Below are 24,950 nucleotides of genomic sequence, written 5' to 3'. Positions count from 1 at the left end.
TCGTACTTCCCCATTACTTTTTTGTTAAATGTTGTGTTGTCTATGTCTTAAGTGTATTTTTTGTAGTGCCACGGGTGATCCGATGACTGGGCAACAGCATTCGAAGGCGATTCCAACACTGCCGTAAAAGGAAGGCAGGCGTTGTTTACAGTACAGTATTCTCTACTCCAGTCCAGCTTTGACACATTGAGTTTGACAGCGTTGGCGTCGGGTTCGGGGTGTTTGGCGGGCTCAGTCTCGAAGTAGTGAAGTTGCTTTCGCTGCTGCGGGATAGAGCTTGTCGATCATCCTTTGATTGGACGTTGACTAGATTGAGCTTGGAATGTCATTGCTGGAATGCCCTGGAGAACACTGTACGCAGACAAATAAATGTTCGTGCTGTCTTAACGATGTTTATTTGTTTGTTACAGTCGAGACCAAACCAAAAAGGTCAACAACGGCGACAACACCACAATAGCCGGAACTAGGACGTAACCAACCACCATCAAAACAATAGCCACAACAATAGTCCCGGACCATTAAAACTCACAACATCCACCAATCATCCACAACCGAGTATGCCCGGGATAAGGCAAATAATAAACAGGAAAAGCCTTATCAATATGTGAAAATCTACTCAACACAAGTGGGGTTGATAATACGGCACTGGACTGCAATAATCAAATGTAAATAAATAAATAAAATATGGTCAAGATGCTAGTAACAAGGCATCGCTCTGCTATTAAATACCTGAGTCATAATTTGATATTCTTTTGTTCCTAGCAAACAGTGATTCGTTAAATTGAAACTAAAACATAAAAGCTCGGTTTGTTATTGTTTGAAGCTTTTTTCCATAATACTAAGCTTTTATAGCAGCTCCATGGAAGGATGTACTTCACGCAGAACCTTCAACGAAGGCGAAAATGCAAACCTCGCACATGCGTAGTAGATGTTCTATTTGACAGCTAGTTCAATGCTGATTGAATATAGCTAGACATCAACAATAGATGTTTGTTTGTTGAGAACGCTTTTCTAATTGTTTATTATTAAAATATAGTATTTGAGGATCTTTAGTTTTATTTAGAACGCGTATCTTTTCTCTCCCTAAACGAGACGGGCATGTGAAAAAGGATGCTCCAAAAATAAAAACCTTCATTTATCCTGTCCACCTGTCAGGCACACCAGTTTTGTCAGAAGAAGAATTTCATCTCTCGTGCTCTTTCGGTGCACTTTTTCGCTCTTGCCTATGGTACACGGAGTTTCCTTGTGTTTCTCACTGTCAATTTCAGCACATAGGACGCAAGCACACTCCTCCACGCGCTCGAGTCCTTGTCGAAACGCGTTGTCCGTCTACTGGCAATAGTCAAACGATTTTGTCACACCATTAGAACGAAACAGTTTACTACGCAGCATTCGGTGGAAAGTAATTCCACAGTACTCAGTAGTATCCTGACCAGCCACCATCGTAGTAACTCGCATGCCTGGTAAACTCGGTGTACTAGTTTTGTTTTGTAAATAGCTGCCAAGGCGTGTACTCTGGTGGACGTGTTAAGTGGGCCATTTTCATCCGAAAGCCCTGCCAGCCTTCTCCCGGGTGGAAGGGATCAAAGGAAAACCTGCACGGTCGTTCGCAGAATCTTGACCCCGCAATCAGCTGTTGTTGGTGGAATTTAATTGTTTTCACTAATATTTTTTAAGCACGCTGGTCGTGAAATAGTGCCGTTACCAAATGGTGTGCCGTACGCTGTGAAAAGCAAATCTCTTGTGTGCGTCTGTGTGTTTGCAGAAGAGGAAATCCAAAACAGTGATAAACAAACGCATTAGGAAGGAAGTGGATGATAGGTTTGGTGTATTGATTTTCCCAGTGAAAAATATGAACCCCCCGAACCATCCCCAACGTGCTGCTGGGCGAGTTTGTTTGGAGATCTGTCCCGAAAACCCTACATGGCCGAACACGGTCTAATACCGTTCATCGCACTAAAGCTTTAACCCCTCCCCGGGTAAGTGTATTAGTCCCAATTTTCTTTCTCCCTACGCCCGTATTATTACGATCGCTTAGTTTCTTTAGTAGGTTTGTTGTTTTATTTTCTTTCGTACATTCTTTCCATACGCGTTTGGTTTTGAGTGAATAGAGCGGTACGGGCAGAGTAGTTGTTGCAGTACGCTGAACGCTTGGTAGAAAGTTGAGTAGCTCATTTGATGCCGAACATATACACCCGTTTTGCAAAGGACACGCTAATGCTATCAGGATTTCGCCAACACTTTCCGCTGTCTAACACTGCTACGCTGCGTATAAACGTGCGGAAAATCCCAGACAATGTGCCGTTCGTATCGGTGTATGAATATGTGTGCCTGTATACGGACCACTGCTGAACAATGTGTGAGTTTTTGGACGTTGTGTGACTACCATTGTTCGGAGACGAGACTGTGTCCTTGGAGTGGAAAGGAAATCGCACACTCCCCTTTGGCGTTTGATGTATGTGTGAAAGAGATGTAAGCCCTTTTGGACTAATCTTCATCGCCTCCCAAACCAAAACCACCCGTCAGGAAAGCTTCATCATCGGAAAAGCGAAACACGTCAGGACGATACTAACAGCGTCCGATTTTGTGTACATTTGCTTGAAGGATATTAGGTTTCACGAGTCCATGCACACACTCACACGCTTCTACAATGTAATAGTGGTATACGCCGCTACTAAGAGCACTTAATTAAACTGCTGCCCTGACCAGGGGCATCACCGTTCTTCTCATACCCGTTCGTAATCTATATCCTTACGGGGGAGTTGAGGTGTATGAGGTGGCGCCCGCTAGAGACCGTTTTTGTTTGGCTGCGTTTTTCGCTTGACGCTTCACCGGGCTTTTGGGGTATCGTGATAGGATATTTGATATATGATGAATTATCACCATTACGCTCGAGACAGATCCTAACGCTGGATGTCTATGTATGATCAACATTACGCCATTGTTGATTGTGCTCGATGGTATGACTTTTATCGCCTGGGTAAACATTCAGGAATCAAGGACAAAACAACACACGTGAATGCTCGTTCAATATTTAAGCACATTTCATATACTTTAATGAAAGAAACGCTGTTAAATATAAACCATTGTTACCAAATTGAAAACCCGGAAAAATAAACTAACTCACTAACTAGAGGATAGTCTTATACCCCTTTTGAAGTCCGATAGACAAGAGGGTAGACATCAGACATTCACATGGCAGCCAGGAGTACCAGATCTCAATCAGAGTCTTCTTTCCGTATACAGAACTCATTATCCATCTACGGATATATTCAAGCCTAGCAAGTTAGTAATAGCAAGTTCTATTAAAGATGCAGAGCCAAAAGAAGAAAATTATACGTGTTTTTGTTTAAATCTACTCTTTCTACATCGTTTAATGGTTTTTTACCATTTAAAAGTGCGACGACAAAATTCCCAAAACGTTAACAACATCTGTTTGAACACAAGAACTGCCGGACTAGTCATTTTGACTGGTTTCATATCTTTCAAGTGGACTTATTTTCCATAGTTGAACAATTCTGCCGACACATTCAATAGAATGTTCATTTGTATTATTTAAATTTATTAAATTAAAAATTTAAAATCTAATCTAATATTGATATTAAGTTACGTTATGGGCAATTCTACCTTAATCAGCCATTTTGACTGGTGGTTTGTGAAACGATGAACAGCGTATTTCTAAGCGAAATTCTCACCAAAAGGTTACTTCGAAAAAAGCGAAACGCTCACCTATATCTTGCCAACAGACTTATTCCTTCCATTATAACTGTAAGATGAGACACAATATACAATAAATTAAATATCGTTTAACAACTTTATGAGCAACAAGACTGCAGTAAAATTTTGCTTTAATCATTTAGCTGTAAACGATTTGAATCATTGAGGTTGCAACACAACAAGATAAGCTGTTGACTTGTTTTATTTGATGGTTTTTCAAAGCTGGTGTAAGAAACAACCAATCAAATGTGTATTTAGATTCAAACAAAGTATGCAAACTTAAAGGAATTTGAAAATGTTAGTCAAGTCATAAAAATTATTCACTCATCGCTCATTTTCACTCGTCGCGGTAGAGTTTAACGCAAAAATTGCGATAGTTCTAGTGTTAAATTTTAAAATGGATTAAAGGTCTTATTGTATTGCCTAATATGTCTCGACTATGTTACTGTCACTGGCTATTGTGAATCTGTATGAATATCCTTGTCGCATCAATATTTTGCTCATATTTCCAACATATTCAACTAAATTTTATCAACCCTTCATAGCTTTAATACAACCGTTTTATAAAATTAAATGGTTAGTTATTGTTTTGACGATCACTGTATGTTTGTACAATCTGTGAATAAGTAAAATTGAAATATTAAAGCATTACTGGTATTCCCTGACATAGCTGTACGTTGATGTTTTTAAAACAGACAGTTTACACTTTTTGTCGAAAAATCTCATGAAACTTTTACAGTTTGTATGTAGTTTTGTCACAAAATAGTTCAAAATATTTTATTTTTCATATAAAATTGAAATAAGCTTGACTTCATGCCGAAAATTCTCTTTACATACATACACAAATATGAATTCGGAGAGGTCGAACAAATAAATACACGTAATTTTATATATTTATTGGCTGTCAGATGTAAATCGATACACGCGAAAATTCGCAACACGCTTTTAGCACTCGGTCCCTATCGATAGCGTATATCGGGAAATACCAATTTGTGTACAAATGTATTGCATTAGTTTATTGTATTTTAGCCTAAAACGGTCCAAAATAAGCAAAAAAGTGTATCTAAAATTTAAACATAATTTATTTTATTTATTTTAACTATGACGGCTTTCACCGTATTATCAACACCGCATGTGGTGACTGTTTTATAAGCTAGATTGATGGGCCTTTCCTCCCTTCAAACATAACTGAATACAAACCAATATTCCAGGGACGACCCGTTGGTAAGCCGACAACAGCCCCGGTCTTCATATGGCAGGGGTTCAAGTTCCATCCGGATGGTCCTCCAGTAGTGAGAACTGACTATCCAACTACGTGGTATCAGCAAGTCTTGTAAGCCATTCCCCGGCATGAACTTTTAGAAGGTCATTAAACCAAGAAGAAGAAGATTCCGAAGCATTTCAACAATATCAACAACAATTTAAAGGAGAGTCGTTACGGATGACGGATTAAGATATCATCTTACAATATCCTTCAAGTCCTCATGCACCAACGACCCAACCATGAAGCGACTCGGCTATTCTAAACTTACCAAAACTATAAATCATCAACCATCAGGACAAATCAATCCTCCGTCAAGGAAATATACCCTAATACAACTTTTGACGAATCGAAACGTGATCATGCCACTCTCCGGGGAAGGATGCCAGCGGGTGGTAAATGGTAACACGGAAAACCCGACTTAAAAGCTGAAAACTTTTTAAAGCCTCTTGACAATGTGTCGAGCGCCCGTCGAGCGAGCTGTTTGCAAAAAAACTCGGGCACAAAATAAGCTGTGTCATTACGTTAGTTCTTGGCGTCAACAGCACTCGTGTGTCCGTGTGTCGTTTGCAAAAAGTGTATACCGCGAGGCATTAGTTCGTCCTTACTGGTCCGATGTTCTCCTCCTTAGCGCGAAGGATAGCGACCGATGGTTTACGATGTAAATGCCGCCTTCTTGTCATTCATGGAAGAGGACGTACTTATTCAAGAATGCATTAGCTATTTGAATAGCACTTGACCCTGGACCGCGTTAGCGGAGAAGCCACAAAATGATTGTCAGCATAAACCCGTGCATCGCATGACGGTTTGGTTTTCAATCCTTTTTCACTTGCTCATGCCGTCAACACTTTTCTGCTCGTTTTTAGGTTAATTCACGCTGGTGACAAACATGTTTTTCACGCCACTGTTAAATGCTGCTTCAACAATTTCAACCATTGTCCTCATCCTGCGCCCATCCATTCAAACATTTTATGGGAACGTTTTTTTGCGTGATAAATGTACTTGATTTCTGATCAACTTTTCGCCACATACAAGGTGAGCTTTAGTGGGCCAATTCCAACGCTGATAGTTGTTGTTATGGTAGCAAAACTTGTAGTTTCTACCACCGCATCATGGTACGCTTCTGTGTCCATCAATGTTGGGCCTAGCGAGCGTAACAAACGTTGGCAAGCTACATCAGCCGCTTCAACCAGCTGTCGGTGCAGTGTCCTAACATCGGTAGGCTACGTCAAAGGCAATGGTAAGCTTTACCATGCTTTCGAACCATAAACGAGCAAACTTTTGAAGGACGAGCCCCACCAGATAATCGATAACCGATGTCAAGAAGAGATGCTCGATGTTGGTTTGTTTTTTCCCCGCGTCATGACCTGGACTCTGTTGATGGTTAGTTAGTCTCGCTGGTAACTTTACCGAGAATTGATTCTTTCAAAAGCACGCAAGGGAAAAATGGGCCAACAAATGCTGACGTACTTTGGTACGCTTTTTGTGGTGATTTGTGCATTACTCGACGATATTTTTATACTTAACCTATGAAGCGTTGCAGATTTTCTTAAAGTGATTTTTGTTTTGTTATACTCTTCTCAAATTCCAAGCAAGGTCCTAAGTTTGAACCTATAACGGTCTTGTTTTGCAGCAGCAAAAATAAAACCAGGCCTAATGAATGCGGAAACGCAATTACTACGCTCGCTTGCCTATTATATCGATCATATCAAACCCCTACAACAACAGCACCAAAAGCACGCTGCTTGTCGAGAAGATTAATTTTTCAGCTTCAGGACTTGCGTTTGATTATTGCGGGACGAGATTTCAATTTCTTTGCCCCCTCCCGCCACCAGGCGCGTTCCCCGCCGAGCGTCATGACCGCAATCAGGAACCCTACGGCGAGAAAGAAATACAGAAAACGCATTTCCACCAAACCGACCGAGCTGTAACCCGAGTTTTGGTTTTCACACTGCGGCTTCTGATGAATCCAAATGATGTTGAACCGTCTGATGATGCCGACCTCCCGCTGCCTCATCAGCCGCTGGCGTATCAACTCCCGATACTTGCTTCCCTTCACGATCGGTATACCGAACGGCGCTAGTTTGATGGCTTCGAGTTCCTGCAATTTGCACACCTCCTCCGGTTCGAACGTATCCTTTATTATCTTGTAGGCCGCATTCACTTCCGCCTATGATGACGGCAGCACGACGGTTCGAAGAGAGGTGGAAAAATCAAATTAATATCTAATCCCCAACCTGCCAGTGTGCAACGCTTTCGGTCTAATCAAACCAACCTCGAAGGCAAACATTTCCTGCCGAACGCGTGCTATTCCTTCGTTCGGTTCCATGAACCCCTTTTCGCCGTGTGATTTAATCTTCTTCCGATAGAGGTCTTGTACGTCGGGGTCTTGCGACTCCTGGTAGTACACCCGGCCGTAGCTACTGTCCATAACACCCGCCTTTAGCGGAGACCGTACCAAATCACCAACACTCGTGATAGCTCGGCTAGGACTCTGTAGTAGCGCCACTATGCTGGCCGAGTAGGAGGTAATGATGAAGAAGCTGGTCAATTGCAGTGAAAACATGAGCAAACGCGTACCGTTGAAATGTGGCGGCATCATTTCGAAACCTCGCTGGCACATCGTACCGAAGATGAAGACTAACGACTCGATCGGAGTAAACCGTTCGCCGTTGGCTAAATATCGGATCATGAGCATAGCAATCCAATAGATCGCCATCAACCCGAAACAACACGCCCAAACACCGACGCTAAACGGTAACTCAAAGATGTTGGCCACAATCGACAGTGGTGGCTGTCGGAAGATGATGCTGCTCCTAATGATCAACGTGACGATCATGAAATCGACCACCTCAAGACGCTCAGTGCGCATCAACGTACCAATGCAACCCAGCTCAACTGAATGGTTTTGAAACTTCCCCATCAATCCACTGAAGGTTCCATTGTGCTTGTAACCACCCTTGTCTACCTGTACCATATTGAGCGTAAAGTTGAGATCGTGCATCAGCTCTTCGATGTATGGAAAGTTGACTTTGGCGAACACATCATGCACGTCGCTCCGATCATCCATTCCCTTGAAGTACTCTGGAGCTGTGATCTACAAAATGAGCATTGTAATTGAAGTTGTTACACATATCACACACACACACACACACACACACACACACACACACACACACACACACACACACACACACACACACACACACACACACACACACACACACACACACACACACACACACACACACACACACACACACACACACACACACACACACACACACACACACACACACACACACACACACACACACACACACACACACACACACACACACACACACACACACACACACACACACACACACACACACACACACACACACACACACACACACACACACACACACACACACACACACACACACACACACACACACACACACACACACACACACACACACACACACACACACACACACACACACAACGTAGAAAAGACTTACCGCAGCACCACACGGCATAGAATATCCTTGTAGGTTGCGTCGCCGGACTTCAATATTTCTTCGCGCCATCAATTGTCTGCTCAGCGTTTCATGGCCGTTGACCGTTGGTGTGTAGTTCGAAGTAATATTTTCCTTCGACAAAACAGCCTTTCGATAGGGTTTGAATAGTTCCCAAACTTCCCATTTACCGGTAGCTTTCGGGAATGCTAGAACAACGCTCGTGTAAGGCATCATTTCGAGCGTTCGGAATCGTACATTGTAGAGTAGCTCTAGACGCGGTGGCAATCCATCGACTATTTCGCTTTCTGAAGTGTTTTCCCTCTCCAAAGAGACATTCCTTTCAAGAATCATCCAGTGTAAATTTCCCAACAGAAGCTTATTCAATTCGTGATCCATTTGCCACAGCTCCGACATTAACGTTGCACAAGAAGATACATCAATCAACAGCCCACCTTGGGACATCCGGTTGGGCTGCAACCTGGCAACAGCTTCACTCGTTGGTTCCATAAAATCCACCATCATTCCAGCATTCGTTGTGCGGCTAAAAAAATCGTACCGCTCTTCAACGGCCCAGCAGCTGAAAACTGTCACAGATTTCGCATGTCTTGCTCGGTAATAATCCACTGCCAGTGCACTAACGTTTTGATACCAAGCGTCACGAGCATAACCGCTCATCCAGAATACGGAACAGTACACTAACAGTACAAACCCAATCATGTTGTTGGCTTATGTGGTTGCAGTTTTTACACTTTGCATGTGTGAAGTTGATCAACGATTAGTTTCTTGTTTGCGTGGTCCTGTAAGTTTTTATATTAACCCTTGCTAGCCTTACTAATAATGTCATTAGGAAAATAGTACTATTACAGTAATGACGGTAATTGATGCAACCACGTGCAGTATTCATCGCCATTGGGAAGTTCTTAAGTCGCATGCATCCAAAGCCTTACAATCGCTCGCCTCATTTATAGCATTGATTGAATTGATTATGCCAAAAACTTGAACCACCATATGTAATTGCTTGATTTGAAAGTTTTACTCAATATTGTAGTATAATATTGTTTTACTCATGACGTTGTCCCAATTATGCTTCAGTTTTCTTTCAGATTTGTGTAACTTGTTGCTTGATGCATACCATTTTCCATTTCTATTTCACATTACATTGCGCTATCGATAGCTTCTTTTGTCTTTTACTACTATACTTCATTCCATCAGATTATTGTTTAACGTATTGTTTAGTTTTCTTTGCAAATTTACCTTATTCCTTCCAATAGAGTGTGCAGTACGTTTTTTGGCTGTTTTACCGTATTTGACGCGTTTTTTTCTTCACTTTTACTTTACCTCTGTCTATTATGTTACCTTATCTCTTCAATATCCTTTACTTTACTTCCAGTGGTGGGTCCTCTGAATCGCAAACTCCTACTTTGTTGCCTAGTTGTCGCAAAGTTGTCGCGGCCGAGCTCAAAAGTTAACATTGTGTCCGGTGTGTTTCACGCGGCAGTTAGTCCATATATTCCTACGAACCGCTCTGCGGCAGCGCAAAAAAAAAGCCAGTTGTTGGCTGCCCCCCATAGAATTTCCGACTCGACCCTTTGATGCAATGGCTCCCTTTAAGCTTAAGTTCCGCATGGGTAGTGGGTCGTCGCGTAGTACCTCTCAGGAGCAGGATGTCGTAGTAGATAGCCAATCCAATCCCGCCGGACCTCTTTTAAACAGTGCGAACGCAAATGAGTTCGGTAGCAGCACCACCCTTGATTCAGAGCAGAATAACGATAGCCTTGTGTCGATGAGCAACGATCGGCGCGCCTTAATACTGACCAGTAACACTACCGACGAACCAATACTAGGTAATTGGAATCAGCTCGAATTTCGGGAGAGCAGTGGGCGTGGGTGAGCCCACACTGCTCGGCAATTATTATAACCACCACCAACCACCATCTTCTACCCAGCATAATAATCCTTCCGTCCACTTACGCGACCATCTTGACGGTTTTGTGTTCCGGTACAGTATTATCGTAAATGTCCTTATCGAATGTCCTTCCCTTTCAGGATATGACAATCCTTCGCTCACCAACACAGAGCATACGAATGTTATACCACTAAGCCCACCGCCATCGTACGAGCATGTGTTAGAAGAAGTAAGTCTTTTAAAGCTGTCCTCCCGCTTCTATGTTCTAATCGATCCCTTTTTTAAAGAATCGACTCGCCGCTTTGGACAAAGAGAACAATCGAACATCGTTGCTGAACCTTTCCCCAACTGCGCTCGGTTACGAAATGATGTCCAACAATCAGCCGGCTGGGACGGAGCACCAACTGCCTTGCACTACGGAGCAAGGCTCGCCTGGCGAAACGCGAAAGCAGGAATCTATCGATTCCTCCCTGTACACCTGCAGCTCCACGACCACCCCTTCGCAGGAAAATCTACTAACCTGCACCGGATCCTGCGATCCATTGTATCAGCTGAGCTGCAACGAAGGTTTGCAGGATTTAGGTACGTGCGACAGTGCTAGTTTTAGGTCACCCTGTAAGACAGACACGTTCTAATGAGAGTATGTTTTTTCCCGATTTTGGTTGCACAAACAATGCAGCGGAGGAAATGGAAACGATGGCAATCGATGAGACGTGTCTGTCGAACGAAAACCAGGACACGCTATCGTTGGACGAAGAGTACAGTTCGTACAGCAACTCGCAACCGATCTACGATCAACACACTGCCCCAAAGACGGAAGTCAAGGGTCCGGAGATACTGTACAAATCCAGCAAACAGTTGTACAAAGCGGTCGCGAAGGAATGTGGCATTACGTGCAAGATGTCCGATCAATGCCGCTGCTTGGACTGTCAGAGTCGGTACTTTGACTGTGAATACGATCAGGTAATTTTGATGGAGTGATTATTTGACTGTAAAAATATTTTTTTTAAATATAATTTCTCTTTCTTTGCCACAGAATGAAAATGAGAAAACTGATGGTGGACTAGGTGCTGGTACGCCAATGTTCATCAGCGAGGTCATGCACGGCACTGCGTGCACTATTCTCTAAACCTAAGGGTGAAGAATTACTACTACCAACCAATACTACCATACTACCAGTGAAGCGTTACAGCATGGTCATCGTCGAAACACACCAAGTCATACCCTCAAAAACTGGTGCACGTGCGTACTATTGCATGAGCGAAGTGATGCGATAAGAACCGTCAACTTCATCAGAACTTCATTTGTAAGCACCCTTCTTCCTACCACCTTTCATCCTGGATCCCGTCTGGGTGTGGCGTGATGCACACTTTCCCTTCTTGTGTCCAATTTTTGTCCCACACTCTACACTGGCACTGTTCGCGGATGCTAACCCAAACCATAGGATAGATAGATAAGTATAGACACATCGATGGCCTTCAATGACTTGCGTTAATGGATTCTTCTTAGGGCTAAAGATTATTTCCCCACGATTTTTTACATCGACAGTAAGAGCGTTAGTACGGTAGCGAAGTGGGGATTAGAAGAGTACAGAAGAGTATTTGCTACTGCAGTAGCAAAGCCCGCAAACAGTCGGCACTAAGTGGAGGCCAACATTGTTGTTTTTTTTCTTCCTAAACTAACTCAAATGGTGATACTACTGTTGCAGCGCACACAGCAATGTCTGCAAATTTACCGATAACCATCAATGTTTAGTATTTCCTATCGTAGTGTCGTAACAGTAGAAAGTATGTTTAGTTTTTTGGCCCACGGCAGCAGTATTTAATCGTAAGAAATTCACTACTAATCGTTGTGCATTCCGATTATACTTCTTTGAACCCTTTGAATTGGTAAGCATTTTTGAAAAAAATTAATACGTTAGATACGGCGACCAGACTCGTCCTGCATCCTGCGTGCCAGGAGCGTTGAAACGAATTTTTACGAATTATCTGGCAACCATAAACCGGGCCGATTAGTTTTTGAACATCGATACAGTAGTGAACCCACAAAATCCTTCTTTCCAGTGTGTGGTGGATGAGTATGAGCTAACTAAAGCTAATGAGATAGGGCTCGAAACACACCACTTGTATTCTCTCCAAAGCAGAATCTGAGAAACCCCGTAAAATATATATAAGCGTATATATTTTTGTAGCAACAGCAAGAGGGCATTGGTAGGATATTGCAACAACCATGGTACTGATATGAATATATATTTACACATAGCAAATTGGGGGCATAACTGCAGATCAAGCTGTGGACTAAGGATAGTAACAGTATAGAACGGAGAAGGGAGAACACGAACTGCGGGCGAGGGTTTAAAGATATTAATGTCATCCCAAAATTCCGGCGCTTTAGAGGTTAGGATCGTCACACATTCCCCAAAAAACGGCAAGAGCATGCAAGTACCAATTCTTTCGAATCACCTTTAAATCCAAAACCAAGCGCTTGATGGGGAAAATGTTGTGTATCGAGCGTAATTATACGGTCTAAGCCGCACAACAAGAAAGCATAAACGTGATGCCTAGAAATACCAATCAATATTGATCATAGTAGCCGTTACTACTATAAAAACCGTTCAATTTACACGGGTCAATGCGGAAAATGAGTGCGAAGAGATAAACACAAAAACACCGGACCGGAGGGTACATGTGTGCATTTATGAACTTATGGAAAAATATTCACGGTTGTCAGGTTGGATGCTCACACCGTATGTGGAACTGTGTTTCTATTGAAGAACGAAGAACGCCTCCACACCCATGGGCGCACAACTTTACTACACTAATCAACAACCATTGGCGATAAAACAAAACAAAAACACAAACTAAACTAACAAACTTAAACTACATATACAAACGAATTAAAACTTAACGAGAACTGTCTTCTTGTCTTGCCATTCTGCAAACGTACTACACTGTACTACTCTATTTTAAGGTTTGTTTTCTCCAGCAAAAACTAAGGTTTTAACAAACGTTTTCGTTCGATCTATTAATGCTTTCACGAGGTTGGGAGTTGATGTAATTTTTTTTAAATGTGGCATAAATTGATTGTCCTATTAGAATTGGTGTACAAAAAACAAAGTAACAAAAACAAACAAACAATGGTATGTTACGTGAAGTTCGCAACGACAACTTTTGTTCCAAGGACACAACTAAAGATTAGAAAAATAAAAACAATGCACTAAATAAATAAAACGAAAAATTTAAACTGATGTGTTTCATTTTTTTCATTTGTTCTTTACGTATCCTCTTAAAAGGTTGGATAAAAATAGAATAAATGTAAGTAAGCCAATGAACAGACACCCATGCCAGTACAGACCAACGGATTATATCAGTTCCACCCATCGACGCTATCCAGATAGACAAATTCGACAGATCGACAGTGTACCACAGCATCTTGTTCGCCACCGGACTACCAGGACCGTTGGTGAACTGGATAAACTCATACCTAATTGGTCGATCCTACTCTGTAAGTATGGATCCACAAAACCTCCGACATTCTTCAAAGCAGCAAGCAAGCGTGTTTGCTGTTTCTACTTTACATAAGTTACCTATCTATGATGCTATGGTGGAACATGCTCAAGACCATGCTCGATTAGGTCTCGTTAAGTGAGTTTAACAGGTAGTGCAAGTGTACTGTATTAAATTATTTTATCGACAAATGTGCAGTGATTACTTTCAGTCATTCACGAGCATTAGCGATTTTAGATTACGGATTAGGCGGGCAGCATCTCAAAAGGCAACACTGTGTTAAGGGTATGGACGTTTTTCTCGACAAGAGGCTCTCCTTCGAGAAACAACTCGATCACTTTCCTGGATCAGGTCCTTTCTTTCGAATCGATCTTATTCCGTCAGATTGGAACACTCGTTTTCATCGTCATTTGTGGGCTTGTCTGGCGTTCCTCAGGGAAGTGCACTTAGTCCTATCACTTTTATCCTGTTCATCAATGACTGCATCAATGTTCTTCCAACTGATGGGCACCTTCTTCTTACTGATGATATCAAAATCTTTCTCCCCGTGTCTTCGTCTTCCGACTGTCGATCTCTCCAACGCTCTCTTAGTGACTTTTCTGTTTACTGTTTGAAAAATGGGTTGGTGCTCTGGTGTTGGTTCTGCTGGTGGTTTTGGTTCTGCTGGTCGGCTGTTATGCGACTACTCCTTATGCGGCACCCAAATAAGTAGAGTAACCACCGTGAAAAATGTTGGGGTCTAGTTGGATGTGGGACTCTCGTTCAATGAACACATTAACCATGTAGTTAATAAAGCTAATAGAGTACTAGGCCTAATTTTTCGCATGGCTTCTGAGATCAGAGATCCTTTATGTTTAAAGGCACTGTACTGTTGCTGGGTTCGCTCCGTTCTGGATTATGCAAGCGCACTGTGGACCCCAGCCGAAGAAACCGCTATGCAGAGAAAAGAGAGGATTCAGAGGAAGTTTACACGCCTCGCTGTCCGTAGATTTCTACACGGCTACACCGTTCCCGTGCCCTTATATTCTCTCCGCTGCCGTATGTTGGGTTTAATAGATATTAGATCCCGCCATTCGCACACGCAGTCCTACTTCATCGCATGTATCCTTTCCTCTGAACTCGACGTTCCTTCACTTCTATCTTCTATACCCCTGTATGTCCCTTCTCGTTGACTTCGTGATAGACCACCTATATTTAACCCTTCCCGCAGATCGGTTTTTGGCCAGAATGATCCTTGGTTAAGAGCTTGCATTTCTTTCAACAGAGATCACGAGCTGTTCGACTTCAACTTTCCTATTTCCCACTTCCGAACTCGCCTTCTACAGTCCACTACCTTTACTTCATAAAAATCCGGTACCTCTAATGACTCCTTATCACAGTTATTACCCCCCCCCCCCCCCCCCTCCCTATCCTAGTTTAAGCATATACATTGTGTAGCCCGGAGATGCAGACAATTTGAATTTAATAAAAAAATTTGTCTCAAGATGCAGCCGTCTGTTTTGACTGGTCATAAACATGACTCTTGAGCTTAGTGATTCAATGTTATTTAATGTTCAATAAAGACGCTATACGACTCTCTGCATAGTGTGCTGGCCTGCGGTTTCTCGGGTACTCGCACGTCTTGAGATCATACAATGCAATATCACATGTATTGCACTTCGTTCCAGGGATTACCGGCTCAGTTATAAGACTAGGTATCTGATTGTCGGACTGCCTTTTTTCGATGAGCGTCTTGAGTCAGCGTTAGTATCTTCGATTAACTGGTACGTGCTCGCCAGATCGCTTCGGACTCGGGCAATGTTGGCAATCACCGCACCACGGACCTGTTTAAGGTACCGTGGCGCACTTCTATGTATGTGTGGAAAGTTTAACGCTGTTTATGATGTCTTCGAGCCCGGGATTGCTTTTGTTGAGTTTGTGGATCGTATCACTGCCCAGCGTCCGTCAAACTCCGCACGGTAGGAATATGTTCTGTGGTGATCTCATGCAAAATGCATATATTCATGTAAACTGTGTTATAATTGTTATATACCGTCGAGACGACTAAGCAGTCCATCGAACTAATAGTAAATAAACAAATATCTTGACTTCAGATGTGGCATGAAGGTACCTAACGAAGAAATACATTTTCCAGAATCTGTGATGTAAATATCACTGTATAAAACCGTCTAATATATCTTTTGGGATATTCATAACAATTAACCATTCTACATCTTAACTCAATTCCATGCAAATAAACACAAGCTCAATAGCCACACTCGTTGCTCAAATTAAATGCTTTGATCCAATATTTCCAAAATCAATAACCATTTACAATCAAAATTTCTCATTCCGACGTCACTAACAAAATCTCTATAATTACATTACACCATACCAGCCAGTTTAGCGTCCCAGTTCGTAGCTGCAAGTTTGCCAAACAACATAAGCACACTCGGGAAGGTTTCTAAAAGAATTATTTTAGACATAAAGTCTCGGCTATGTTCGTTGTACGTCAACGTGTAAGGACCGGCACTTAGTATGCTTTCGATAGTTGAGTCTTTACATGGATTTACATGATCAGTTAAAAGTTTCGTACATGGATCGATGTATTGGGACACATTTAAGGAAATAGTTTAAACAGATAGGCTGGCGAACCTAGGAGAAGGAAAACATCGATCATTTACTAGAATAAACATTGATAAGAAAATTTTGCGGAACACCAATGATGCATGTTATGTGACTGGTTGTCTAATGTAAACATCCCTTGGAAAAATATTATAATATGGATGTATAAACCAAAGCAAAATTTAGCTCCATCCTACAAACAAATTTTCAAATTACTGAGACTAGAAGCTTACGGCGTTTTAATTACCAAAGGAAGATGTTGGACTACATCGAATGTAAAGTCAGTAATATTCAGTATGAGCTTTTTAGCTATGATCAAAACAATCAACATCAGTCGCTTCAAAAAGCATCAGCACAAGATTAATCCAAGAATTACACGTAATACGTATGAGTATACAAATAGTAATATTAGTAAGTTGCTTATGTCATCACGAAACTGAGAGCTCTTTTTATTATAAACGGTGGTAGCGCGGTGTTTTTTTAAGAGAAATAAATTTTTATTACATATGAAAAAAAATCTCATCAATACAGAGTAAACAAATATGTGACGGAAGAACGAATTAAACTGGTTTATTTTTCCTAAGATGCGGGGCACATGATTTGGGACGCTTAAAAGTTTTCGTTTTCGGCAAAGAAATAAAGCGGAACATGCAACAAACATAGTTCTCCACAAATGCTTAACATTCTCTATCATTGTCGCAAATGCTTGCATCACAACCTTTACACTCAAACGGCCTAATGGATACGCTGGATATTTCTGTCCTTAGTTAGACTTTTCCTCAAAATGAAAAACGCAGCTGTATTTTGTTGTTTTTCTGTACACTTTAGAGAAAACGAATGAAACAATTCACCTTCAAAAGGTGATGATTGTGTGTATCTGGTGTTGTAGTATTGGAGAAGAAAATTGTTGAAAATTAAAGATACATATTTGATTTCTTTTTTTCTCTTACTTTGCCTCTCTTTCTCTCTCTCTCTCTCTATCTCTTACCTTTTGTCAACAAAACAATTGCATGCTCCGTAAAGTGGAAACATTTTTTCGTAATGATTTTTTTGTACAAACATTGCTGAAGTCATTTGCATGAGTTAATAAATAAAAAAATATATATTTATCATATTACAAGCTAGGGTACAATATTTCAAAGAAAACGGAAGAAACATTTTCATGTAACAATGTTGATTGATCATTCGTTAATCGTTGATCGTAATAATTATATTAACTTTCTACGCTTCTTGCCTTTTACTACGTATTGTGTGTGTGAGTGTGTTTGTGTTATCAAATTTAATCAGGAATCCCATCATATAACTGAAGCACTCCTCCTGCAACGCCTTTTGCGCCCCGGATGCATTCCCAATTGCAATTTATTTACTCAAGGGACGACGCAACACGCGTTTCCTGTTTAAATATTATATTTCATCGTTTACATGAATACTAAGTAAATTTAAACTGTGTTGTATTGATATACGTGTATAATTCATGTGCACATCATGTTTTCCGCCGTACAAGTGTAAGTAATGCATCTGATACTAATATTTCCGTAATTTGTTCTCTCTTCACTATGGCATTCTTCTCAAGTTTGTTTTGCTGTTTGATCGTTATTATATCGTTTTTGTCTTATTATTTTTCCCCGTCATCTGTCAAGCTACACGGGACACAGTACTGAAAATTTTAACGTTATCGGAATTAATTAACTTATCAGCAAAAGCAAAATGATCATACACAAGGGTAAACGTGTATGTATCAATCCGTTCCTTGAACGATGACAAGAGATGGACTGTTTTACGCTAAGCTTCTAGAAGTTATTACTCATATTGCTACACCGTTAATGGCTTAAATCGACTTTTTCTATTCTGCTTCCGTCGTTTCGAGTATATGGTTGGTTTGTTGATGGATTTTTAATGATGAGTTTATGCTAATCTTTCAACATAGATGTGTTTGTGTGTTTGTTATGCTTATAGTTTGCGGTTTGTTTAAGTAAATTTGTCATTTAAACTATACGCTTGTGCACAATGGTTCCATCTTATCGTATATCTCGGTCATACTACTTTTTTGTTGCATAAACATGAATGTATCAATAACACACACCAAGTGTCCCAAGTTCCCGTATTTCATTCGTAATTCTATAACTTTACACCACGGTTTGATTTTATCTGTGTATGCTTACTAAAAGAGATTTGTCCACCGTAAACTAAACGCGTCGTACGTATTAAATATTACTTGAGTAATTGTTTCGGTCATAGTTCATATCTTCAAATGACGATAGTTTAAAGAAAAAAAATAGATGATATAGGTACAGTTTGCATTCAAACGAGCCACAATATACGATGAAGTTGTGAGATTAACTAAATTCCCGCCGTCAACAAATATGAAACGATGTCTAAATACCTTAATCTGGTGGTAAAAACGAAAACAGTCGAAACTTTTCACGAATGTGCGGACGAACATCTTCGCGCTGAAAAACAAAAACCATAGACAGATGGAGATTAGTGTTAGTTTGTTCACAAAATAAAATAATCCATTCTTTTTTTTTTTTTATTTAATCTTACCATCTCAACTAGGCGTTCCAAAAATGGTAGAATTTTCATCAGCTCAGAATCACTTTGATCGACAAACCAACTCTCTATTGGAATACCGTTCTCTAGTTGATATCTGAAAAATATACCACGTTAGTGAATTCATTTTCACAAAATGGTTTTTTTTTTTGTGACCGAAATACATACCCAAATGCTTGGGGCGAATTATCTATGATAATGGTTTTGGAGAGATCTCTGCCCAGAATAGTCAAATCTTTAATGTAATTTCCGTTGACTAGCACACAATGCTCGCGGAACAAACGATATCTGGGAAAAAGGAAACAGATGTATTAATGATGGCGACTGCTACAACGAATCGTAATAAGCACACTTACTTAATGAGACGGCGGTCTGGATCGAGCAGATTGAGCAGCTTGTCGGCATAGACCCGCTTCGAGGCAGTGAACAGAATCACCTCGAACATCTGCGACACCTTCTCGAGAAACTCGCGAAAGTAAGGTCTGGTGCGAACGAACACCGTGTATTTGCACTCTTGAAATAGCACCGGAAACTTGAAACTTGCATCGGACAGCTCCATCAGACTGCAGTGAACCAATGTTTCGTCCAGATCGAGCACCAAACTAAACTCGGGACTGGACCGTGTCTTGAGCGGCAATGCTGGACATTTGGAACGCATTTCGCAGGTCAGTGGAGGAAGCTGCTTGATGAACAAATAAGGATCAAAGGCCCGGTAAGCAGCATCATCGTGCTGTCCATCGTTCGATTCCTGTAAAGAATAAGTTTTGTTAAGTAAAAAAAAAAGATCTTTTCATTCTCACAATGAAGGCAACTTACATCCATTTCTATGCATTCGTTATTTTCTAGCTGCATACTTGTCTCCGTATCATCACCGCACATCGGTATTGATTCATTGCACTCGATATTGTGGATCAGCGTTTCCTGTTCTGATCCATTCATCGCCCGTTGATGTTGCAGATGATGTTGCTGCTGCTGCTCCTGATGCATACTGCCGTATTCAGTCATGTAACCTGCCGTACCAATGTTGGGCGATAAATTTGCACTTTCATCCAGCATCATCCCATCCATATTATGGCCCATGCTCGAAAGGGACGTAAGCGCTTTCAGATTTTCGATGGCCGTTGTATTGAGGGACGAAAAGAACGCGGAATCGTTCAAACCGTCTGTGCTGGATTGGCCACAGCTCAGATTCAGGCCGGCCGCTGCTGCCGCATCACCACAACTGAGCAGTGCTTGGGTGAGCAGCGCGTTGTACGTAAAATCCGTGTACTGGCCGAGATCGGTGGCGTTTTTGTAGTGTTCCTCGTCGAACATGGAAATCAAATCAGACGCAACTGCGACGGCTGCCGCCGTCTGACTCGGCGAATAGCTCGATTGTGGTTGCTCTTCGTATCCGTTTGCAGATAGCGACGAACAGTTGCTGTACGCGATGGGTTGGAAATTGGATGACAGTGAGGAAGCTGCCATCGATACTGCGGATACGGACGCACCCAGTGATGTATTGCACGAAGATGATGATGTCGACGAGGACGATGACGACGATGAAGACGAGGATGACGAGGATGAAGACGACGATGATGATGACGACGACGACGACGACATCGATGATCCAGACATTCCGATGGAAGAAGTGGTTAGAGGGAAAGAGGCGATCATATCGCCGGCAATAAGATTAACAGTAGACGACGTATCCGGAGGTACGGTATCCGTGGTTGAGTCGACCTCCGGTACAACGATATCTAGCGATTGAGAAGATATGATTGCACTTGACTTTGGAAAGTTTCCCTCAGATGAGGTGGATGGCAGGATTGTATCCTCATCCACGCAGCAACTGCTGTTAACTACATCTTTAACGTTACTAATACACGCGCCCGACACATCGCTGCCCAGATCCGCCGTTGTACTGTCGCACTCGGTGACGCATTTCGAGTTTAGCGGCTGCAGCTCTTCCTTCGATGAGGATGCACCTGCAACGATGCTGCTCGCCAGCGATGTACTGATCATCGATGGCAACACAGTCGGATGACCCAACAGTGTGTTTTTGTTGGAATCGTACGAAATTATACCGAACTGGTTCAGTGCATCTTCGGCCGATCCCAGATCGTCGGTAACTTTTTTCGTGTATAATCCACATTCGGTGGTTTCAGTGGAATAGTTCATACCTTCCGTTTCGGTATGTGGTGTTGTGCCATTGTTAGAAGAAACATTGCCTGCCGTTAGTTGCTGAGGACCAGCACAACTGGAGTGTGTAGGTGAATCTTCAAAGTGCTTTTGATCGATAACTGTGGTGCCATCGAACAGGGTGAGATCGTTTGTATCCTGCCAGCAGTTTTCCTTGCAATCGTCCGGAATAGTTACAGCGTCGCGGCTGTCTGCTTTGCTTACACCATCGTCACCGCCAGCAGTTGGGCGATGGTTTCTTTTTGTTGCCTTGACGGGCGATGCCGCCGCCGCCGCCGCCACCGCCGTCGTGCGTCTGGAACCGATCGATCGCGATGCTGCAATGGGTGTGGCGGTGCTTTTACATCTAGACACCACAGTGGACGTAGGTTCAGCAATCGTCGTCGATATGTCCGATCGACATGGCACGGTTCGCCGGGACGAGGACACCACGAGTTCTATGGACGAACTCTTTTTTGCCTTTTGGCTAGCCACCTTGAGTGATGATTTAAACTTGACCGCGTTTCGTGTACTACTTGAACGCAGTCGTCGATCCCGAGTTTCGCTTCGCAGCCACATTTTGACTGAAAAGAAAAACATAAATGACGTTAAACAGCTATCCGAAATACATACAAAACATATACAAAATATTAAAATAATGCCATCCCATGATTAATAACTCAAAGCGAAACAGATGAAAGTTTTTAATAAAACTTAGTTTTTCTTCTATGTACATGAAATGTTACAGCATTGCATATTTAATTTTCGTTTTACAGTACAAAATAATTATTACTTCGCATGATTTGTTCATTAAAGAAACATTTGAAAATAAACCTATCAATAAAACATAGATAAACCTTTTGAGTACATCATATTTTAAAAGAAAACTAAGATATCATTACAATGACTTTATATTTTGAAAAAATATTAAATTCTAGAAATTTAATTGCATTGTTCCACAAACTGAGATATGACATCAGCCAAACCTTGTGACGGTTTTGATAGTGGTGTCGGGTGAAGAGATCCTTTGACACGTCAGGACTGGGTATCGAATCTAATCTGGACCTTCCCTACATAAGGGCGAAATTTTAACTATCCAGCTTTTCACGTGTAAAATCTCAAAGTAAAAGAAATAGAAAATTGTATGGAAACAAGATCCTACCGAGGTTGTGTAGAGGAAAAATGGTGCGCCTCATAAGAAATTGATTTAATCAGTCATTAACAAAGTTACAAATATATTGCAGAAATAACCGTTACACCATCTGCCCACCATCAAACAGGTAATTTAAATATTCTCATGGCCAACTCTCTATTAATTCATGATCGCAAGTGTATGTAAAACCAATCCTACCCAAGCGGGCTGGTTGTACGAGCGGAATAAATATCATAGCTCTGTGTACAGTGCGCGTGCCCCATCGTGTGTGTAGGAAATTGGAAGTTTGTCGCATCAATCGCCATCAATCGACGACGCATTCGGTGTGTAAAGATTTCTTAACTCCTTATCCGTGTGGAGAGCAACACGTTTTTTTTTTTTGGTAAGCTGGTTGTAACTCCTCGTCACAAGACAAGAAAATCTATTTTTAGACCAAAAAACGTGAGTAATCCACGCAATATCTCTCTTCCGTGTTGTGTCTGTGTCTTTATAAGCGAACTCTCTTATTATAAAGATCTTAAAGCAAAATATGCCGCATCTCGCTCTCGCACGTGTGATTCAAACTCAATATTTCAAATATTCTGTACAAGCATTTCAACTTCCTTATACTTAAAAAATATAAAAGACATGAAATTACTGTAAAATTGAAGATAAAGTACAACAAGTTTTCGTATAGTTTACATCTCTATATAGCTATTTTTCAATTTTTCGGAACACCATCAATCTCAGTCGTTGTCGCATAGCGATCCCAATGCCTACTAGTGTAGACTTCACGCCAAATCGCCAAGCACAATCAAAGGAAGGTGAAACTTCGTCTCCGGAACTATGGAGCGACGGTGAAAATGCGCGCACCCGCAGCGAAAGTGTACAGTGTGTACCAGCAGCAGCCAGGAAGAATCAGGTGAAAAGCTGATTGTTCGCGCGGCAACAGATGAATTCAACCATGCACGAAAAGAAGGGAGAAAAGGCACGAGACCCTTTAGCGCGCCACCTGCGAACAAGCGAGAGGGCAACGGAGCAAGAGAAATTAAAAGAGCGAGAGCCTTCTAGAGATCTCTGCGATGCAGTTTTCTCCTTCCACTGTGAATGTGCTGCCTGTGGATGCTGCTGCTGCTGCTTGGCCGAGAAGCATTGGTCGCCCCAAACAAAACGCGCTGATTTCTGTTTTTATTCTCATTTTCGCAGCTTTGTCGCGCGATATTTCGCGTGCTGTTTGGCCGTCCACCCTCTCTATTCCCATCCGCTGCTGGCTGACAACAAACTACTCTTCCCACCACACAACACAGCGCATAGGCAGACACACTGTCACTGTGTTTCACCGTTTGTTTTCTTTTTTTCATCTTCCGTACACACACGCGCATTCACGCACGCACATTTTATTTTAGGCGCTAATAGAATCTCATTTTTCTACTCGCTACACTTGATTCGCGTGCTTTTGCCCGCCGTTTTTAAGGCACGACCACAAGCGGGTTAGCGCACTTGCAATGTGTTCTGTTTCCTAACAATAAACAGATATTTGATTATAAACAAATTTGCTTCTGAACTCCTCTAGCGCGCGCTCCTCACCGTAGGACGACGCTCTAAGCGCGTGCTTGTGCTGCTCTCGCATGCACTGAAAAACACACGATTATCTCCCCGCCAGCGTTAGCTATTCATGATACTGGCGCGTTTTTTTTAATCTTTTTGAACTGCAAGAAAGCACATTCTTCAATCTTTAAATATCGATTAGCATACAGCCCACCGCTCGTGCCGCGCTATGGAATGTTTCCCGATAACAATACACCTGACGCCAGTTCCCCCAATAGTTGCTGCAAACCGAGAACGCCGATTAGTCAGTTTAGTTTCGCCGCGAAAAATTTCACCCCGTACACAAGCAACCCGTACAATAATGCATTTTCCTCAACGAAAAATACCCCTAGGCACATGGAAACTTCACACTTACCTTGCACGACACACACTTAACAGTCCTTTCAAAACATTTCTAGCGCACTCATCACCGACGGAACACCGAATTTTGCGCTTTCACGCGCTTGCACAGAATTTTCACTGTTTTGATTTTCTAAAATGGCTACTCTTTTGACATCAAACTGCTGCGAGATCACGTACACCATACCCCCTGGTGTCTGTGTGTTGGTGTGTACGGATACGATCTAGCATACGATTTTGGCGGTAGTGTGCGTGATATCAGTCAGCACTGTCAAATAGCCGCCTTTATGAAACTGGCCGCCCATGCTACACAAGGTAAATAGATAAAAGCGGGCGGCTGTTTGCCCTTTTGATGTGAGCAGTATTCATATTAAAAAATAAAGTTTTCCTGTTGCTTAATTTGTTCTAATTTTTTTAAGTTGTAGATGCATAAAGCATGGAGAATTTGGAGTCTAATATTTTCACCGACAATTGTACAGAACAATATCAAAATAGTACAATTGTACCAGAAACTGCTTCGCCATGCGCCATTCATTCAGGGTGCATGCAAAAGCTAGAAACGCAGATTAGCAACATATTGCTACATTAAGGAAGCCTATAGTTATGAACAAAACTTTTTTTAATAATAATAATGTAACTTACATATAGTTCCTGCAAT

At 41.8% G+C, this 24,950-nt stretch overlaps 5 protein-coding genes across 7 annotated transcripts in view; 2 read left to right on the top strand and 3 right to left on the bottom strand.

Annotated features, from left to right (window-relative positions):
- LOC126560785 (uncharacterized) overlaps nt 1-24,950 on the top strand; it is a 422,053-nt gene that overhangs the window by 102,158 nt on the left and 294,945 nt on the right. The window lies entirely within an intron of this gene.
- LOC126563180 (selenoprotein F) overlaps nt 1-24,950 on the bottom strand; it is an 805,869-nt gene that overhangs the window by 508,139 nt on the left and 272,780 nt on the right. The window lies entirely within an intron of this gene.
- Nucleotides 6,750-9,204, bottom strand: LOC126560783 (ionotropic receptor 75a-like). Its single transcript, XM_050216734.1, has 3 exons — nt 8,488-9,204; nt 7,254-8,075; nt 6,750-7,148 (listed from the first exon to the last, which is right to left on the bottom strand). Exons 1-3 carry the CDS (start codon nt 9,202-9,204, stop codon nt 6,750-6,752), a joined length of 1,938 nt encoding a protein of 645 aa, XP_050072691.1.
- Nucleotides 10,080-11,546, top strand: LOC126562563 (uncharacterized). The gene is made up of 5 exons (XM_050219109.1): nt 10,080-10,331; nt 10,534-10,622; nt 10,681-10,975; nt 11,073-11,356; nt 11,430-11,546. The coding sequence occupies exons 1-5, from the start codon at nt 10,085-10,087 to the stop codon at nt 11,520-11,522; spliced, it is 1,008 nt and encodes a 335-aa protein (XP_050075066.1). The 5' UTR covers nt 10,080-10,084; the 3' UTR covers nt 11,523-11,546.
- On the bottom strand, nt 18,888-24,467 carry LOC126561619 (CTD small phosphatase-like protein 2). Its single transcript, XM_050217878.1, has 6 exons — nt 24,309-24,467; nt 19,870-21,797; nt 19,410-19,801; nt 19,222-19,341; nt 19,048-19,150; nt 18,888-18,953 (listed from the first exon to the last, which is right to left on the bottom strand). Exons 2-6 carry the CDS (start codon nt 21,790-21,792, stop codon nt 18,888-18,890), a joined length of 2,604 nt encoding a protein of 867 aa, XP_050073835.1. The 5' UTR covers nt 21,793-21,797; nt 24,309-24,467.

Source organism: Anopheles maculipalpis, chromosome 3RL, assembly GCF_943734695.1.
Source record: "Anopheles maculipalpis chromosome 3RL, idAnoMacuDA_375_x, whole genome shotgun sequence".
Classification (NCBI taxonomy): Eukaryota; Metazoa; Arthropoda; class Insecta; order Diptera; family Culicidae; genus Anopheles; species Anopheles maculipalpis.
Note: the sequence above shows the minus strand (reverse complement) of the source record. Positions and strands in the feature narration are given on the sequence as shown.

Coding starts and splice junctions, on each gene's coding strand:
- LOC126560783 (XM_050216734.1), bottom strand. CDS start 9,204: ATGATTGGGTTTGTACTGTTAGTGTACTGTTCCGTATTCTGGATGAGC. Junction 8,076..8,487: donor CTATGCCGTGTGGTGCTGCG/GTAAGTCTTTTC, acceptor CTCATTTTGTAG/ATCACAGCTCCAGAGTACTT. Junction 7,149..7,253: donor AGGAAATGTTTGCCTTCGAG/GTTGGTTTGATT, acceptor CCGTCATCATAG/GCGGAAGTGAATGCGGCCTA.
- LOC126562563 (XM_050219109.1), top strand. CDS start 10,085: ATGGCTCCCTTTAAGCTTAAGTTCCGCATGGGTAGTGGGTCGTCGCGT. Junction 10,623..10,680: donor ACGAGCATGTGTTAGAAGAA/GTAAGTCTTTTA, acceptor CCTTTTTTAAAG/AATCGACTCGCCGCTTTGGA. Junction 11,357..11,429: donor TTGACTGTGAATACGATCAG/GTAATTTTGATG, acceptor TCTTTGCCACAG/AATGAAAATGAGAAAACTGA.
- LOC126561619 (XM_050217878.1), bottom strand. CDS start 21,792: ATGTGGCTGCGAAGCGAAACTCGGGATCGACGACTGCGTTCAAGTAGT. Junction 19,342..19,409: donor CCAGACCGCCGTCTCATTAA/GTAAGTGTGCTT, acceptor CCTTTTTCCCAG/ATATCGTTTGTTCCGCGAGC. Junction 19,151..19,221: donor AATTCGCCCCAAGCATTTGG/GTATGTATTTCG, acceptor TATATTTTTCAG/ATATCAACTAGAGAACGGTA.